Here is a 17,739-nt window from a genome sequence, read left to right on the forward strand (position 1 = left end):
CTAAGCTTAAAACACACTTCTATTCGATAGCTAATGAATGACATATTTTCCTGTTGGTGATATCTGTGTATTAATTGTTATTACAACATCCATTGAAGCCTGTATTGTGATAGGGGGATGACCTCATGTGGGGTTTCTTCATTTTCCTCATGTTGAGGTTTTTGAGTTTTTCCTTACCCTCATGTAGGTTTTAGATCATGGAATGTTGTCATAATAGTCTGCGGTTTGCAATAGTCTGTGTTCTGTGCAGCCTTTTGAGACTCCTTGTAATTAAGGGTGTCACAAATAAACAGGACTTGACTTAAAACATGACATGTAAATACACGGAAGAGCTAACTGTTATTATGAATAGTATTATTAATGAAGTCAAAAGGAGTATGATTTGATAAGCATAAGCTTCTTCGTGTTCTCTTTCGAGTATGTTAACATTGTTTGTTTGTTTGTTTGTTTTTTTCCCCCGATTTGTTGTTTTGGCGGCAGTAGCTCAGGAGGTAGAGCGCTCGTCTCGGGATCAAGAGATCGCAGTTCGAATCCCGGCTCCTCCGTGTCACATGTCGAAGTGTCCTTGGGTAGGACACTGAACCCCTAATGCCTCCAATAAGCAGGTTTGCGCCTTACATGGCTGCTCAGCCGCTATTGGGAAATGTGAAGCACATTGTAAAAGCGTCTTCATTGACTTGAAAAGCGCTATATAAATGCAGATCATTTCATTTCACTTTGTTTTTGCTTTTGTCATGTTCGAGATAAACGTTTTATTCATTCATTCAAGGGCGGCACAGCAGCTGAGTGGTTAGAGCGTCTACGGAACCATTCTCAGGTCTTGGGTTCAAATCTAGCTACCAGGATTCCTGAGCGTAGTTTACATGTTCTCCCTGTGTCTGCGTGGGTTTACTTTGGGCACACCGGTTTCCTCCCATATTCCAAAAACATGCATGTCAGGTTGATTGGCCTAACCAAATTGTGCCTAAATGTGGAAGAGCGAGCGACTTGTCTGTGTCTGTGTTGGCACCCAGTTCAGGGTGTCCCCTGCCCACTGCCCGAAGATAGCTGTGATGGGCTCCAGCACCCCCGCCACCCTACTGAGGCTAAGCGGTGCAGATACTGGACGGGTGGATAATGAGCGATGTCTCAAAGCAACACTAAAACCGAAAGAGCCGTTAGGGAGCCAAGGTTTCGGCTCTTTTGAGTAAACCAAGCCAAAACAGCCGCTTCTCTAAAATGTCTGGGAACTGCCCCGCCCGACTCCAATGAGGAAGGGCGGGGTTTGTTTTCAAGCAGGAGCGACAAGATGGCGGCCGCGGCGACTGGCCGACGCTCCGGAAAAGGAGAGTCCGCCCTTTGCCACTCGGAAGCCCGCTGGTCCCCGCTCCGCTCGTCCCCGCCTCTAGGAACCTTGTCGGACGGCCGCTCCAGCTTCGTCTCGGTCAGGGAGGCGTCGGGAGGCGACGGAACGACCACCGACGAGGCGACTCTGGAGGCGGACCCCCGCGCCTTGAGCGACGGGGCGGCCACGGAGGCAGAGGACCCTCACGGTCCTCCCTCGGGTAAGTGGGCGAGCGTCTCGCTTTTCGTGTCCCGGTCTCGTCGCGTCGCGTCGCGTCCCGCCGCTCTTCCGGACTTGTCCCGACTTGTTCGGAGTCGAAGCACACTCGGGCGATACTTGTCTTTCTGGTATCGAAAACCACGCTAGTATCGTTTGATACTCACGCTAAAGTAGCTTGGAATTAGGATATGTTGGTTAATGGTCTGCATTTTTATAGTGCTTTTCAAGTCAATGAAAAGCTCCCAAAGCGCTTTACAATGTGCTTCACACTTACCCATTCACATACACACACTCACACACCAATAGGGAGTCAGCCATGCAAGGCGCCTACCTGCATATTTGGGGCATTATAACACGGAGGAGCCGGGAATCGAACCCGCGATCGCCGTCAAGTCCAGCCCATTGCTCTCCTTTTTAACTCTGGTGGCAGGCGGGGAGATCCCGTGGCCATTCTCTTGCTATTTTTTTTAGGCGTCTGGATCAAAAAGTAAACATTTGGGAGCTCTTATTGCCCCCGCATGCCTGAAACATGTCGATCGGGGCGTCTGTCCATCTCCATCTAGCTCGAGGGCCACCTCGTACGAGACGACTTCCACGGGGCCAAACTAATAGATTCGAACTAGGAGAGAAAAAAATAGAGAAGGGGTGGAGGAGCGAGAGAGCAAAATGAAAAAGAAAGAGATGGAGAGAAAAACAAAGGGTAGAGAAAGAGGGAGGGAGTTTAAAAATGGAGAGAGAGAGAGAAGGGGAAAACACAGAAAACGAGGGAGAGCGAAAGAGAAAGAATGGCGCTTAAAACGACACCTTATTTTTCTCCTGCGCTTCACTGACATCGTCTCTCATTTCACTTTGTACTCGCGGTTGATGTTGACCGGGTATTGTGCGTCTGTGCCCTCGAAACATCTGCCTGACCCCCAAAAGCGATTGAAAAACAATCGGAAAAGCCCCTAAAAATCAACCCCATAAACGATCCGGAAAACGGACCAAAAATAACACCCCAAAAACTTGACTCAATAACAATGTTTAAAAAAAACCCGAACAATACCAGAAAGACCATCCCACAAAAGGACAGATGAAAGAAAAACAAGAGAAAAATGGCCAAAAAACGAACGGAACAAAAAAACGACTGAAACATAACCTTCGAAAAAGAAAAGTCATGAAACAATGAGCAAAAAAAAAACCCCGAAAAATGACATCCGGAGGACCAAAAAAGGAAAAACCGTAGAAATAAGTACCGAAACACCGAAAAACGCCCTGAAAAATGGAATCCGCATAAAAACCCGACAAGATGCCCAGAATAACCAACCTGAATAAATCACAACCAAAAAATGGCTCACAAACGACCTTGTCAGGAAAAAGAATTGAACAATGACCCCTAAAAGTCCAAATCAGTAAAACCGACCAAAAAAGAACCTGAAAAATGAACAAAGCAGATAACGACAATCCCCCCAAAATTGCAAAAGACTCCATTTTCAACAGAAGAGAGAAAGGATCCAAAAATGACTTTTTTGGAGGAAGCATTTCAATTTTCTCTGAGGAAAGATTTCTTGATTGAAATACCTCCGAAATAGGACAGGGAAAAACCACGGGCGTCTGTTGAGCCTTTTTTTGTGTTTAAAAGGAAGGAACTCGGACTCGGCACTAGGTTTCTCTCCACCATCTTTGCAGGCGCGTGCCTTGGTTCAGACCCGCGCGGGAACGCTCTCCACGCGCGGTCCGAGGGCCCCCGGGGGGCCCTCCGGCACAGGACGGCCGCCTGCGACTCGCTCAGGCGGCGCGGGAAGAGGAAGACCCCCCCGGACGAAGGAGACGCCGCTCATCGGGTGAGTCGGGGCTCCTTCCCGGCCCCCTCCGGCCGAGGGATGAAAAATGAAAGAAAAATGGGTAAAAGACAAAGAAGAAAAAAGCGGGTCTTGTGTCGCATATGAATATATTGCAAAACTTTCCAGTCAATCTCGTTGCCAACATCAAAATTCCACTAATGGAATCGGAGCTGCAACAACGAATCGACCGAATCATTTCAAATCGCTGATTGGCAAGGCTTTTAATAAGAAAAATGCATAGAAATCTGTGGTCTGTGAGTCTCCTTGTGATTTAGGGCCAAACAAAAAAACAGGACCTGACTATACACCTGTAATTATGTAAGGTCATCATATTCAATTTGGACTTACCGTGTCAAACAAAGAAGAAAAAGCAATATATTTCAATTAATGTCGATTTTTTTTTTCTATCCACAAAAAAAACATGTCAAAATCTAAACAAACCCACTTTCAAAATGTCAACAAATTTTGGAATATGATAAACATTGCCAATATGAAAATGATATACGCTCAAGAATTTGGGTAGAGTTAAACACGTCATTATTATTATTTTGACATGATTTATTGTTTTTCTGTGTATTTCTGTCTCTTCCTTTGAACACGGTGCACTTTGTTTCACGATGAAACAGTCAAACACTTCAAAGTTGAAACTTTCATGCCAATTTTGTTTGTAAAGGATGCAATGTTCAAAATGCCGTCTATCGTAAGATTAACATCGCTTTTCATTAAAAACTGTCTTAGCGCCCTCTGCCGGATTAATGCGGTACTCCAATTCCCCGCGTCACAACGAAAACGGTGTGCACTCTCTATTGCATTGATTTCACCTCTGTGGCTCGTAAATCACGCGGTCCGACGAATCAAAGTCCGTGGAAATGCTTTAAAAGCCGGGAATGCTTTGACACGACAGGCCGTAAACGTGTCCCCGTGTAGCTCAGGGGATCAGACGGGCCAACTGCGGCCCGCGGGCCGCATTCTGCTCGCCAAACTAAAATGCCATTGTATACCCTCGCAAATAAAGTACTACTAATGAAAATAGTTGTCGCCCCCTTGTGACAAAATTCCACGACGGAATGACTACCGGATCACTACAAACTAAATAACCAATTGAAATGGTAAATGGTCTGCATTGATACAGCGCTTTTCAAGTCAACGAAGACCCCCCCCAAAGCGCTTTACGATGTGCTTCACACTTACTCATCCACACACACACACCAATAGCAGCCATACTTGGGAAATGATTTTGCTTTTGTTTTCAAATGAAAAAATATGACTGCAGTGATTCCATACGACAAAAATACTGCAAAAATACTACTATGGAAATACTACAAGAATACTACAGAAGAATGACAGAAATGCGACAAAATACCACCAAAAAATACAACTCCAGTAATACGACAAAACTATTACTACAGTCATATATCTTCAAAAATAATACTCTCACACGACAAAAATATTACAGATATAATGCAACCTTCTTCCAAAAACACCAAAATAATAATCCAAAAATACTTCTATAAAAATACTACCAAAACACTACTACAGGGATACTACAAAATTGCAAAAACTCCAAGATCGAATGTTAAGTGGTTAAATTAGGGACGTGATACGCGATATTTCATGAATTGTGAAGCGGCCGTGCCGACCCTATAAAGACGTAGAACGTGCAAATGTCTGCGTGTCGTTGTAGGTGCCTCCGGAACGGGCCCCTCGGCCGCATTTGGGGACCCCGTGCGGCCCCCTGGCCACCCCTGCCTTATTTCAACCCTAACTTCTACCCTAAACATTTTGTCCAGTGCACAAGCAACAAAGATTCGGGTTTGACCCCGGCCCGCAAAACAATGATCCGCAGTCTGAAATAGATCCACTCGATGTCGCCAAAGCACAAAGCGACTGCAGTCGTCCTTCTCCGTCCGGCTCTTTTTTTTCCTTCTTTGTAACGAGGGGGCGGGCGTGTCTCGGCAGGGCGTCCCGTCGGACTCTGAGAACCAGGAACCGCTTTGGAGACGTTGTCGGAGGTCGTCGGCCTTCGTCAGGAGGACCCGGGCGCCCTCGGGCCTCGGCAGGTACCCGCCTGGCGCTTAAGCCCCGTCCCCGCACACCGGCCCTTTCTGACCCGCGCCCGTCTTCCTCAGCCGCCCGCCGAGGAGTCGCAGTTGCAACGGGGCGGCCGACCGCGCGCCGGGGAAGGACAAGGGGGCCGAGGCCTTCGCCTTAGCTGCCCGCATGGTACGCCTCGATCGCCGTCCTTCACGAGTTTCAGGTCAATGCATCCCTGCCGAGATTTGCATCCCCTAGCTACTATTACCACGTTTACCTGGTTTGATCTCACTTTTCGGGAATGTCATGGCAAACAAATAACCAAAAACACTTGGTCTTGCATTTGTTGGGAATGTAATACAACTTAAACCATTCCGTCTTTGTATTTATTGTGAATGGAATCGAACGGTAATGCACACCGTATACAAATCACTTTTGAGAACTGTTATGCACTCTACCGTAAAGCTTATTAAGTTGAAATAAGCTTTATGGTAAAGTGCATAACAGTTTTAATACGAGCAATTTGAGTCGAAAAAGGCTAAATAAACCTGTTACCTGCTCTAAAGTGAATTATATACGGTGTGCATTACCGTTCGATGACATTCTCAACAAATACAAAAAACGGAATGGTTTTAATTGTTTTACATTCCAATGAATGCAAGACCAAGTGGTTCTGGTTATATGCTCGCCATTATATTCCTGAAAAGTCATATCAAAGTGATATCAAAGTAAGGTAAAACCAGGTCAGAGTGGTGATAGTGGCCAGGGGATGCAAATCTCGGCAGGGATGCATTTCTCGCCATAACAGCGGCACCCCGGGCTGAAAGCAGGTCTCGTGACTCTGTAGTTGCAGGCGGGGCCGACTCACAGCGCGGCCGCGGGAATCCTCCTGTCCTCGGAGAACAGCCGCTCGAAATCGGCGCCCACCGGTGGCTCGGAGCGGCGGCGCTGCTGCGAGGCTGCCCCGCCCCCCCTGGCGTCCCCGCCCCCCTGGGCGCCCCCGCCCGAACGCTCCGTCAGCCCGGAGAGCAACGACAGCATCTCCGAGGAGCTCAACCACTTCAAGCCCATCGTGTGCTCGCCCTGCACGCCGCCCAAACGATTGGCCGACGGCCGGCTCCTGGAGCCCGCCCTGATCAAGGCCACGCCCACCAACCTCACGTCCCGCCTCCACAAGGCCACCAGCTACGAGGCCGGACCCGCCGTCCTCCGGAGATGGCGCCAAATCCAATTGGACCGCCAGATCTTCAAGGAGAACTCCAAGGGGACGCTCACCAGTCCGGTCCGGGGAAGCCCCGCGAGGGAGCCGCTGTCGGAGGTCCCCGAAACGGGGGTCCCGGCCGTCCGCCGGAGTTGCGCCTCGTTCGGGCGCCGCCGGGCCTTCTCGCCCCGCGAGACGGTGGCCGGCGACGCGCCGGGGACCCCGGCCCCCGTGTCGGGCGCGAGGGGGCGACGCCGGACGCGGAGGGACCGGGACCCGGCCCTCGAGCTCGGCAAGGCCTCGGAGCACCGGGGCTTCCCTCCCGGCCCCGAGCGGTATTTCCTGCGCTCCTGGACGGACGATCGCCGCCGCCGGAGGCGTGGCCTGAGGCGTGGCCTGAGGCGATCGCGGCGAATCGCGGCGCGACGCTAGCACTCGCCAGACTTTAGCCTAGCGCGCAAAACGGGTGGAGCTCCGCCCCCTTTTTTCACGACGCGTTGCCGACATTAAAGGGGCAGTGAGTAGTGATCGGCGCCTCCCAGAGGTAAACGGAATACCCGATATCGATTTAAATAAGCAAAAATGTATCAACTATCCTATAAATGAATATTTTGTCAATACTCGTAGGTGGAAATGTGTATTTATTTGACATAGGATAAGGATCTCTTTAAGGGACCTCGCATCATGCTGCCAAGGACATCTCCAAAAGCCGAAATCCTGTCTTTGTTTTTTTTTTCCATTTATCTACTTTTTTCCTCTTCTAATGTTTTTCTTTTTTCCCTTTATCACTGTTGTCTGCCTTTTATCCTTTTGTTTTTCTCTTATCTCTGATTCTTTTGACTGGCTTGTTTTCCTTTTTCTCTCACCGTTTTCCTTTTGTTCACAGGTACCCCAAAAATGAGGAGAAACCGGTTGCATTTTGGTGGCTTTGAGTCCCCGAAGTCGTCTTCCTTCCGCACTCTCTTCTGCTACCCGATGCAGTGCTTCGATATTACACACTGTCCCTTTAAGCAAACGCGGGCAGGCTCATTTTTGTCAGTTCCGAACGCGAGGCTGGCGTGCTCGGCCCCACCACTTTGAGCTTTTTCGGGCGGCCTTTGTGCTCACTGCTGCGCGCTCCAACTAGTGGGCAAAATGTTAAAGCCAAAATGGGAGCTGCCGTGGATGATTTCAACCTTCTGAAGATCATCCGCACGGGGAGCCCTCTTACTTAACGCGTACAAAAAAATAGTTGCAAATTGATGATGAAGTAATACAAGTTCTTTGATGTATCCTGTATTTTGGCACAGCACGTGATCGAAGGGAGGGGGCGGGTCAAAGCGACGGCGCTTTTCAGCCATCGGTTGATCGAAGAGCTCGCCAATCGGCTGCGACGCCTTTCTTTCCCTCAAACAGGAGTAGCCGACGCGCTCATTGCAGATCTGCTGAGAAGTGAAAAGCTCGCCGAGTTGGACCCTGCCCCATTTTATGTGACCAAAGACACGACAAAATAATGACTGAAATGAATGCGTGATAAAATGCACAACAAATGGAAAAAATACACAACAGATTGACATGATAAAATGCACTACAAATTGTATAACGAGCACAAAACTCACAAGATAATATACGACCAAATAGAGACAAATGTAATCAGACAAAACAAATTGCATCGATGTGCTGTATTTAAATGTGTCGATGTGTACGGCATATTATTTTTCCGTTTATTTGTACTTCTGTCAGGATGCCTCCTCCGTACATCCAGTTTGCACGCGTTTGTGCTTTCGTCTGAACAACTTTTCGAGACTTTTGCTGCAAAAAATTCTCCCGATTGGCTTTGTTTCGTTCAAGGCTTACGCTTGCTCATGAGACGAACAAAATGACTAAAATCCCTCCCTTTCTTTATGATTGTCTTGATGGGCTTTTTGCCTTTATGTAGGACAAACACTTTGCCAGGCCATGCTGTGGCGTTTTCTACTAATACTATACCCAAAAGTCGATCTAAAAGGAAAAATTGATGCAAGTCGAGTAGGCAGCTTTTTTTAGCGCTTATGCCGGCGTCGCCATCTTGCATGGGGCACCGAGGACCGTAAAGGAGAAGATGCCGATGGAGATGCGTTGATCTTCCGCCCTCTTGCTCGGGGCAACAAAGACCGGAAGCAAGAGGGTGACTCGCGGATGCTTGGTGCAAGGGGCAAAAATGAGCAAGAGCGAGAAGACGCCAAAGATGACGCGTCGACCAGACAGAAGCAGAAAGTTACATAAAATGCCGATACGTTTGCAAATATGATGTGTGTTTAAATTGCCTGCTGGTTCTGGGAAAGCTTTATGGAGATCGTGTCAAGTTTCACTTCACTTTGGAAGGCAATGAAAGACATTTTTCTACGAGTGAATTTGCATTTTGGAATGCAGAATTGGGCTGTGATGACAATAAAGGTTTGCTTTTGCTTTAACTCGCATGTCTCTGAGTCACATATGCCAAATACAACGTCTTTCCAAAATAATTGGAGCCATTTGTCAGTCTTATCAGCAATAAAGTGACAGAATGTTTTCACTTCAGGGCAGAGCCAAAATAAATGTGTTACAGTTTCCGGATCAGCGGAGCAAAATGTAATTCATGTGTGTTTGTGACGCCCTTAATCACAAAGAGTCTCAAAGGGCTGCACAGATCTTGCAATATCCACTTTGGCAGAGTGAATACTGGGATTGATTTTGAAATAAATCTCTCTCACTTTGTTTCTTAATTAATAGCAATTGGGTATCAAGCAAACTTTTTTTTTCCAGTCAATCGATTGAACATATTTCTTTCATAAATACACAACATATGGAACAGTTACAGTCTCATTTTTACACAGTCGTCCGAGAAGTCCTTTACTTTGACGGCATCGCAAAGATAATTTTGTCCCTCCGGATGAAACGGGAAACAAGAAAGCGGCCGTGTCACTCCGGGTCAGGGTGACACAACACACTCTTCTGTTCGACAGCAGGGCCCGACAGCTTTTGCTGGTTTACCCCTACCGCATCATACGGGTGCCCTCCCCATCCCTTAGAACGCCTATCCTTATACAACACCTCTCCACTCATTCCTATAACCAACAAGAGCTCTAGCTTTCACTACATTTAGACCTCTTTCCTGCAGTGCACTCATAACACCATCCATCCATGTCAATCGCGGCCTTCCTCTCGGTCTCCTTCTGTTTACTTCTGCTCTGTTCTGTGGATCCTCTTCAACATTGGCTCCTCATCCATCCTCTCCGTGTGTCCAAAATAACCGATGACTCTCTTATCCGCACGCTTGCTCAGTTCCACGACGACTCCAGTTCTGTCTCTCGTCATTTCATTTCTCAATCTATCCAATCTTCATCTCAAAAACATTTCTTTTCCTTCTCAAATCTGCATTCAGGCTCCAATTCTCTGCACCATACAACACCGTTGGCACAATCGCATCTCCTCAGAGCACCCAAAACATTGCTTCCTTGATTCACTCTGTGCAATACCTCGCACTGCATTCCACCAACTGTAGCCACATCGCAAGCCAAGTCTCTAAAGCTTTCAACTTCTTCCAGGACCTGTCCATTCAACCTTTTTTCCAACGCCATGCTCTTTCCATCCCGTGAACACTTCATCACCTTACTCTTGCCAACATTCACACATAACTTACGCCTATCATGCACTCTTCCAAACTCCATGACCAACCTTCTCAATGTTTCATCAGAATCAGCACCAACATTGTTGTTTGGCAGGGCGGATGATAAAGCCTTCGGGGCTGCATGGGGCCCCTGTGCCGTAGTTTGCTCACTGCCGCTCTGAATCGACGTTTTATTTCTTACCCAAAAAAATACACACTGAAGGAGACATAGCATTTTAATTCTATTGATTTGCTCCTGGTAATATTTTGGTTCTTCTCTTATTAATTACGTTTGTAGTCAGACCCGGAAACAGTTCTTCTTGGCGGAAAGGTCACCGCGTCGACGTCATATGTTTACGCGTCCGGCCAATCACAAGCCGCCAGCTCCACAGTGTTCAGGATCCCTGCAAAATGGCGTCTTCGCGTAGTGGAAAAAGCGGACTTTTAGACAAAGTAAGACGACATTCCCCTGTTGTTTTCCTGTCTTTGGGTGGGCTCGGTCGGCGGATATAAGGTCATGGTTATTTTGCCCTTCTTGGGTGTAAATGAGGGAGTCTCGAGGATAAAGGAGCGCTTCCTAGCCGGCAGCTGAGCTAACACGCTAACTTGTTTGAATCGAGACGATTAGCATGGCGTCTCCGGGCAAAGTCCCCTAAATAGAAGGCAGCCTTCCTGCCTTCTGGCCCCCTACCTCCCTTCATGCCTACCTGCCTTTGACGGATAGATTGAGATAAATGACTACGATTATGATTCGAAGGGACAGTGTGTAATACCTGACCACTAGATGTCACCCTACACACTACTTTTTAGTTGCACTACATTATAGTTGTGTGCAATAAAGCTCAAGGGAGAATACAAAGAAGACTCAAAGGGACCAAACTGCAACATCTTACTTCTTGTTTTGCCCATCCTTTTTCAACAAAAAAGAGAAAAGATAGTGAGGTGAAAACGAGAGAGAGAAATGTGATGGAAAAAATAATATAAGGAAGATACACAGAACAGAGTAGGAAAAGGGAGAATTAAAGAAATGCAGGGAAAAGTCGTAAAAAATAGAAAATGGTCATTCGAATCTGGAAAATAACAACAAAAGAGAAAAGGGGAACAAAAAAAAGAGAAAGAAAGAAAAAAGTGGCAATGGAGAAAATGAAGAGGAAGAAAGAAAATATTATTAAAATAAGGCAGGAAGGCAGCCAATTCTGTCAGCGCCCTCGAGATGATCCTCATCTTTTGTCAAATAAATGCAAATATCTCCACCTACGAGGATTCAAAAATGCATCTTTATGTTAGTTCATGTATTTTTGATCAACATTGTATATTTTATTTGATCAGCAGGTGTACTGAATAATACACACTGCCTGTTTAAGATGCATTCACGCCTAAAACGTTCTCCTCATTTCTTGCGCCTTGTCTCGCTCCATTTGGTCGATTTGTAGCAGGGCTCTCCGACCCTTTTCAAGACTCCGGCTACTTTGTTGTCCGGCACTGAACAGCGTGCGCCGGTTGGAAAATCGCAATGGCCCGGAAGCGGGCGACTCTCGGTTCTTTAGGGGGCCGCCGCCTCGGAGACCGTCACACACTTTGGGGATTTCCGAGTCGTCGTCACCGAAGGACAAAAAAAAAGTCCCGACGGGTATCGATATCGATTGGATCGGGGGTGTCAAACTCATTTTAGCCCGGGGACAGGTACTCGGAAAAAAATATCACGGAGCGAGAGGAAGAATTAGAAAGATTCAAAAAAAGAAAAGAAGATGGGAGAGGAGAGAAAGAGACGGTCAGGGGGGAAGTCAGAGAGGAAGAAAGAGAGAAAAGGGGGGAGGGTGAGAAAGCTTGAAAACGTACGTAAAGAGGCGCGCAAACCCATCTGTGGGCTCTGTCCGACCGCGTTGTTTTCCAGTGGAGGATCGACGAGAAGCCGGTGAAGATCGACAAATGGGACGGAGCCGCCGTCAAGAACTCTCTGGACGATGCCGCCAAGCAGGTTGGTGTGGCCCCCGTCCCTGCCTCTCCCACTCTCCCCTATGTCAAAGGCGGCAATTATTTTGCCGTCTCCAAGCTTTTTTTTGTTGCTACCCGTTAGCGCAATATGCGTTTCCAAAATGTTGTTGCTGAATAGTTCCAAAGTAGTTTGAAAGTCAGCTGGAAAGATAAACGGCTTCAAAACTAAAAGGGAGCTCGATCGTCCCTTAAGAGTAAAATGCCATCTAAAGAGCCAGATAGACGGCTAAAGAAAAATAACCAGATAGCAAGCTAGAGAGGTGGCCAAAATTGAGCTCGATAACGAGTCAAACGGTCAAATGTAAGCTACGCAAACGTTATAAAAAGCTAGTTCGATAGGTAGGAAGATGGCTATCGCCCAAAACGGCACATTTTTAGCTCATTGGCTTTGTAAAAGCCATCGTTTGGACTTGAGTTTGTTGTATTTCCTGTCAAACGAATCCATAAAAAGGCAAATTAATATATTTGAATAGATTCCCATACTATTCTTTTCTTTCATTGCCTTCAAATAGGTATCAATACTTGAATCGTTTTGTTTTTGTTCACGAAGCCCGTCAACTGGAACGGATTGATTTTCATTTCTCAAGTAACAACTAGTCATGTTATTACTACGTTATGACAAGGTTAATTGTTATAAAATAGGGCTTAGATGGACTCAGCCAAGCACTTCAAATAGAATTTGGCTGGAAAACGGCAACGATCGAGCACCGGTGAGCTCTTTTCAGATAAGCTCCTCAAGGGACACCCCAGCGCTCTGCAGGCGGCGCTGCCCCGGAGAGCCTCGCTTTAGGTTTTCCAATTGTGTCTGTCGTCAAATTCATTTCAATTAATGAAGAGCGTCTTAGAGGAAGTGGCGCTCCAAGAGAAAGGCCTAATCCAGAAGTCGTTTTAGTGGAGCGCTTGGAGAATGGCCTACGTTCTAATCGCGCCATCAGATTTAGCAGAAATTCACATTTACACATAAGTCGTATGAACAAATCCTAAAATATGAATCTCCGTTTTCCAATGCGACCGGCAATATCATCATGTGTTCGCAGTCTTGTGTGCTTGTTTAGGGAGGAAATGGCCCTGCCTTGGAGGAAAACCAGCTCCTTTTCCCCCTTAGGTTCTCCTTTTTTATTTTCTCCCTCCTCCCTTTATCCTTTTCACTGTTTTTGTTTTTCTTTCTTTTTCCTTATGTTTGTTTTCCTTTCTTTTTTCTCTCGTCTTTCTTTTATATATATATATTTTTTCTTCGAGTCGTCGGTAAGGTTGCGCATTTTTCGGCGATCAGGTTCTGCTGGAGAAGTTCGGTTACGAAGAGAACTTCAGCCTGATGGACGGCCGTCTCCTCATCTGCACCGTGTCCTGCCTTTTTGCCATGGTGGCCCTGGTCTGGGACTACCTGCACCCTTTCCCCGAGTCCAGACCCGTCCTGGCCTGCTGCGTGGTCTCATATCCTTTGACGCAGTTGAGGGGCCTGAGGGGGGGCGGGGCCAACGTTCCCTTTAAGCTGCAGGCGTGCGCAATTGCACACTGGCCCGACCTTTTCAGCACGCAAGAAAAGCGATCCCGCACATCCAAATCGGGGCTCCGAGGGTGGAGCGGGGGATTGTAGGAGTTTGATTTTTATAGATGAAAACATATTTTTGTCCAAAAATGTGATCGCTAAGACGGGGTGGAAAGTGGGAATACTAGGTGGCCTGAATGCTAGAGTGGCTGATGGAACGGTTGAAAATGTGGTTTGTAGATATGGAGTACCAGGGAGAAATGAGAGTGGGAAGAAATTGATTGAATTGTGTGTGGAAAATGAGTTGGTGATTGGAAATATATTCTCTAAAAAGACGGACGTCAATAAGTATACTTTTTTCAGAGTGGATGGTGGTGAGCTGGTGGACAGAGCACTGATGGATTATGTAGTGGTAAGGAAATGGATGTTAAGTAGATAATTGGATGTGCATGTTTACAGAGGTGAAATGAGTGGTATGTCTGATATTTTTGCGTGGAAGGAAAACTGAGAACAGATGAATCGTGGAGGGATAGTTATAACTGTGAGGGAAGATTTGAAAATGTCAGTGTTGAATAGGGCAGAAAAAGAAAGAGTTTAAAGAGAGGCTAGGGGAACTGAAGAGTATGAACAGATTAGTAGAAGAGAAGTGGAGAGTGTGGAAATGGAATGGAAGTGGTTTAAAGAGGCCGTGTTAAGGAGTGCAAAAGAAGTGTGTGGAATGAGAAAAGTCGGTATGGGGAGAATGCCCGTGCTGGTTGATTTAAATATAAAGCCTATGGAAACATGGGAGGTGCAAGAGCCACTGAAAGAAAAGAAAGGGGGAAGGCGCTTGAGTTGGACGGTTGTACTGCTGAATGCTTGAAGAAAGGTGGCACAGCTATGATTGACTGGTTAGTATGCTTGTTGAATGTATGCTTTTTAAGTGGTGTGGTTCCTGTTGATTGGTGTAGTGCATGTGTGGTGCCATTGTATAAGGGTAAAGGTGATAAGTATGAATGTAGCAATTCCAGAGGTATCAGTTTGTTGTCTGTGCCGGGTAAGCTCTATGGAAGAGTCTTGATGAAGAGAGTGAGAGGAAGAACGGATGAGGTGGTGATGGAGGAGCAGAGTGGTTTCAGGAAAGGAGGAGGATGTGTGGATCAGGTGTTTGCAGTACGACAGGTGTGTGAGAAATATTTTGCAAAAGGTAAGCATGTTTATTTGGCTTTCGTGGACTTGGAAAAGGCGTATGACAGAGTTGATAGAGAGGCGTTGTGGGAGGTTGTAGTAATGTATGGAGTGGGTGGAAAGTTGTTGGAAGCATTGAAGAGTTTTTATGTGAACAGCAGAGCATGCCTAAGAGTAGGGAGTGAGACAAGTGAGTAGTTCCCTGTGTTGACTGGTGTGAGTCAGGCAAACAAAAAAAGAAATCTATACCAAAACAAAACAAGAAGATAAAAAGACAAAGGCAAGGGAGGACGAAAATAGAATACAGAAAAAATAAAAGAAAATGGGTGAAAAAAACGATGACAAGTTTTGGGGCGTTTCTGGCGAGGGATCGCCAGCCGGGGCTCGAGCTAGCCCGGAGGTTCTCCTTGACAGAGTTCACGTACTTCATCATGATGGGAGTTTTGACGCTCTACATGTCGTACAAGGAGAAGAACATCTTCCTGGTGGCTCTCCAGAAAGACCCGGCCGGCATGGACCCTCCCCACGTCTGGCAGCTCTCCTCCTCGCTCAAACGGTAGGCCGAGACCCCCGACCGGGGCACACTTCACGCGATCCGGCCCTCGTCCTGCATCTTTGACACCTGCCCTTTTTGAAAACACTCGTGACGCCCTCCCAGAGGAGAAACGGGTCCCCGTTTTTAATAACGTTATTCATATCTTATATATTGAGAGAAAGATAGGAGGTTTATTTATTACTTTATTTCTTTCATGTTAATATTTTTGCACTAAAAAATGACACCCGAAAGGACCAAAAACACGACGAGCCAGGTGAAACATAACCAAAAACCTCACCCTAAAACAACCCCCAAAATGAATATATATATATATATATATATATATATATATATATATATGTGAGGCAGCACGGCGACGCAGTGGTTAGCGCGTTCTGAGGTCGTGGGAACCTCCTGTGTGGGTTCAAATCTGCCTACCGGCCTTACTGTGCGGAGTTTGTATGTTCTCCCTGTTCTTGTGTGGGTTTCCTCCGGGCACTCCGGTTTCCTCCCACATTCCAAAGACATGCATTTCAGGTGAATTGGCCAGTCCAAATTGTCCCTAGGTGTGACTGAGCGAGTGAGTTGTCTGTCCCTGTGTGCCCTGTGATTGGCTGGCAACCAGTTCAGGGTATCCCCTGCCTTCTGCCCGGAGATGGCCGGGATGGGCTCCAGCCCCCGCGCGACCCTAATAAGGATAAGCGGTACAGCTAATGAGATGAGATATATATGAAAACATTTGGCCCAAAAAAGTACTGCAACAAAAAACAGAACAGGCAAAAAAAAGAACTTCCATAACATTGACAAAATAAAAAGAACCCCCAAAAAATGATCTTAAAAAAAAAAGAGGACCAACAAAATAATCGATCAAAAAAGGAACGGTAACAACAAAAAAATAACGACCAATAAACAACTAAAAAAAATCTCCCAAATTTTGACCCCCAAAAATATAGACCCAATAACAACTGGACCCCCCCCAAAAAAAAAAAAAACTTCCACATCAAAAAAGCCCAACAACAAACCATACAAATAAGGACATGAAAGGAGCCATAAGTCGACTCAAATATTGGTCCAAAGAAAAAGGCTTGAAACATGGAGAAAAAAACATAGGACTCTACCAAAAGGACAAAAAACAGGCAAGAAATTTGGCGCCCCAAACGACTAATACTATCCGATAAACAAAGAACCCCCCACCCCCGAAAAAGGCAAAAGTGGCGCAGTGGGGCTCACGGGGCGGGCTCTCTTCCGGCAGCGCCCTGACCATTGGCCGCCGGCTGTGATCGACAGGTTCGACGACCAATACACTCTCCGGGTGGCCTCCATGGACGGCAAGCGCAAAACGTGGCGCCAGACCTGCGCCACTTCCTCGGTGGCCGCCTATTTTGACCAGAAGGGGGCGCTCATCATGGAGCGCTTCGAGAAACGCGTCTCGGCGCTTCACAACAGCCTCGCCGCCGACAAGAAAAGCAAATAAAACGCAAAACTGCTTCCGAATCGCTCCCGGTTTCTACGCCGCTGCCTCGTTTGACCACCAGGGGGCGCCGCTCAGCCGGGGCTCGACGCGGACGACGAAAGCAAATCAAACCAATCGCTCAAAGTGAATGGAGTCGGGGGCCGCTTTCCGCAAAAAGCTAGCGCTCTTCTTAAAGGGACAGTGTGTTATATTTGTCCGCTTGACACCGCTCTTGTGTGTCGCGCAAACGGAAATGAAGAATACAAACTACGGAGACTCAAAGGGAGCCAAAAGCAGCCTTTATTCCAGGCCTTTTCACAAAAACCAGAAGAAATAGGAAAAGGTGGCAAACGAGAAAACGTCCGAGTCGAGTCTCGCTTGTTTGTCCTTAAACACAAAAAGTCCTGCACAGGTTACAATGATCTAAAGCCATCACCAGGGCAAGGAAAAGCTCAGTGGGCGGGAGGAAAATAAGTCCCCTTGACAGGGGGCCTTGCGAGTGGGCCTACCCCTTCCCCAAAAAAGAAAAGGGGGGGATTAAAGCAAAATGGAGATAAAGAAAGCAAGAGAAAAAAAAAAAAGATATTTTTTTTCCCCATATATTTTCTATCAATATCTAATCCTCAAAAGTACTACGGTGCGTTTGGGCGTAGTTTGTAGCGTTTGTTTCTGCCGGCGCCACACGCGGCGGCGACCTCTAGCGGACAAATATAAGAAGAGCCCGGCGTCGTTGCGGAAAAGCCCGTTTGGCCGACCCGTCCCGGACCCTAACTTCCGCGGCCCCCGCCTCGATTGACTTTGAGAGCCCCGATACAATGAGAAGAACGGATAAAGGAGGCGGGGGTACCGCTAGGATCGCCCCACTGCACTCTTTCTTGTGTATTGTCAAGGT

The 17,739-nt window shown here is 47.0% G+C and overlaps 2 protein-coding genes across 4 annotated transcripts; both read left to right on the forward strand.

Annotated features, from left to right (window-relative positions):
* The first annotated feature begins 1,273 nt into the window (after positions 1 to 1,273).
* Positions 1,274 to 9,033, forward strand: rnf169 (ring finger protein 169). Of its 2 annotated transcripts, XR_015851578.1 has the most exons (6): positions 1,274 to 1,544; positions 3,212 to 3,366; positions 5,326 to 5,426; positions 5,496 to 5,589; positions 6,248 to 7,145; positions 7,488 to 9,033. XR_015851578.1 is itself a non-coding variant. In XM_088346321.1 (5 exons), exons 1-5 carry the CDS (start codon positions 1,289 to 1,291, stop codon positions 7,031 to 7,033), a joined length of 1,392 nt encoding a protein of 463 aa, XP_088202447.1. In that variant the 5' UTR covers positions 1,274 to 1,288; the 3' UTR covers positions 7,034 to 9,033. The 2 variants fall into 2 exon arrangements, 1 of the variants encoding a protein (XP_088202447.1); XM_088346321.1 differs by having other exon boundaries at positions 6,248 to 9,033.
* A 1,469-nt stretch (positions 9,034 to 10,502) lies between these two features.
* spcs2 (signal peptidase complex subunit 2) lies at positions 10,503 to 17,310 on the forward strand. Of its 2 annotated transcripts, none has more exons than XM_088346035.1 (5): positions 10,503 to 10,661; positions 12,103 to 12,186; positions 13,477 to 13,632; positions 15,276 to 15,415; positions 16,682 to 17,310. In XM_088346035.1, the coding sequence occupies exons 1-5, from the start codon at positions 10,620 to 10,622 to the stop codon at positions 16,866 to 16,868; spliced, it is 609 nt and encodes a 202-aa protein (XP_088202161.1). In that variant the 5' UTR covers positions 10,503 to 10,619; the 3' UTR covers positions 16,869 to 17,310. The 2 variants fall into 2 exon arrangements, with proteins under 2 accessions (XP_088202161.1, XP_088202160.1); XM_088346034.1 differs by having other exon boundaries at positions 10,504 to 10,661; positions 13,477 to 13,636; positions 15,280 to 15,415.
* Positions 17,311 to 17,739: the final 429 nt, after the last annotated feature.

Source organism: Urocampus carinirostris, chromosome 10 (genome assembly GCF_059441175.1).
Source record: "Urocampus carinirostris isolate Australia breed hairy pipefish chromosome 10, RoL_Ucar_1.0, whole genome shotgun sequence".
NCBI lineage: Eukaryota > Metazoa > Chordata > Actinopteri > Syngnathiformes > Syngnathidae > Urocampus > Urocampus carinirostris.

Coding starts and splice junctions, on each gene's coding strand:
- rnf169 (XM_088346321.1), top strand. CDS start 1,289: ATGGCGGCCGCGGCGACTGGCCGACGCTCCGGAAAAGGAGAGTCCGCC. Junction 1,545..3,211: donor CCCTCACGGTCCTCCCTCGG/GTAAGTGGGCGA, acceptor CCATCTTTGCAG/GCGCGTGCCTTGGTTCAGAC. Junction 3,367..5,325: donor AAGGAGACGCCGCTCATCGG/GTGAGTCGGGGC, acceptor GTGTCTCGGCAG/GGCGTCCCGTCGGACTCTGA.
- spcs2 (XM_088346035.1), top strand. CDS start 10,620: ATGGCGTCTTCGCGTAGTGGAAAAAGCGGACTTTTAGACAAA. Junction 13,633..15,275: donor CCGTCCTGGCCTGCTGCGTG/GTCTCATATCCT, acceptor TCCTTGACAGAG/TTCACGTACTTCATCATGAT. Junction 15,416..16,681: donor CTCTCCTCCTCGCTCAAACG/GTAGGCCGAGAC, acceptor TGTGATCGACAG/GTTCGACGACCAATACACTC.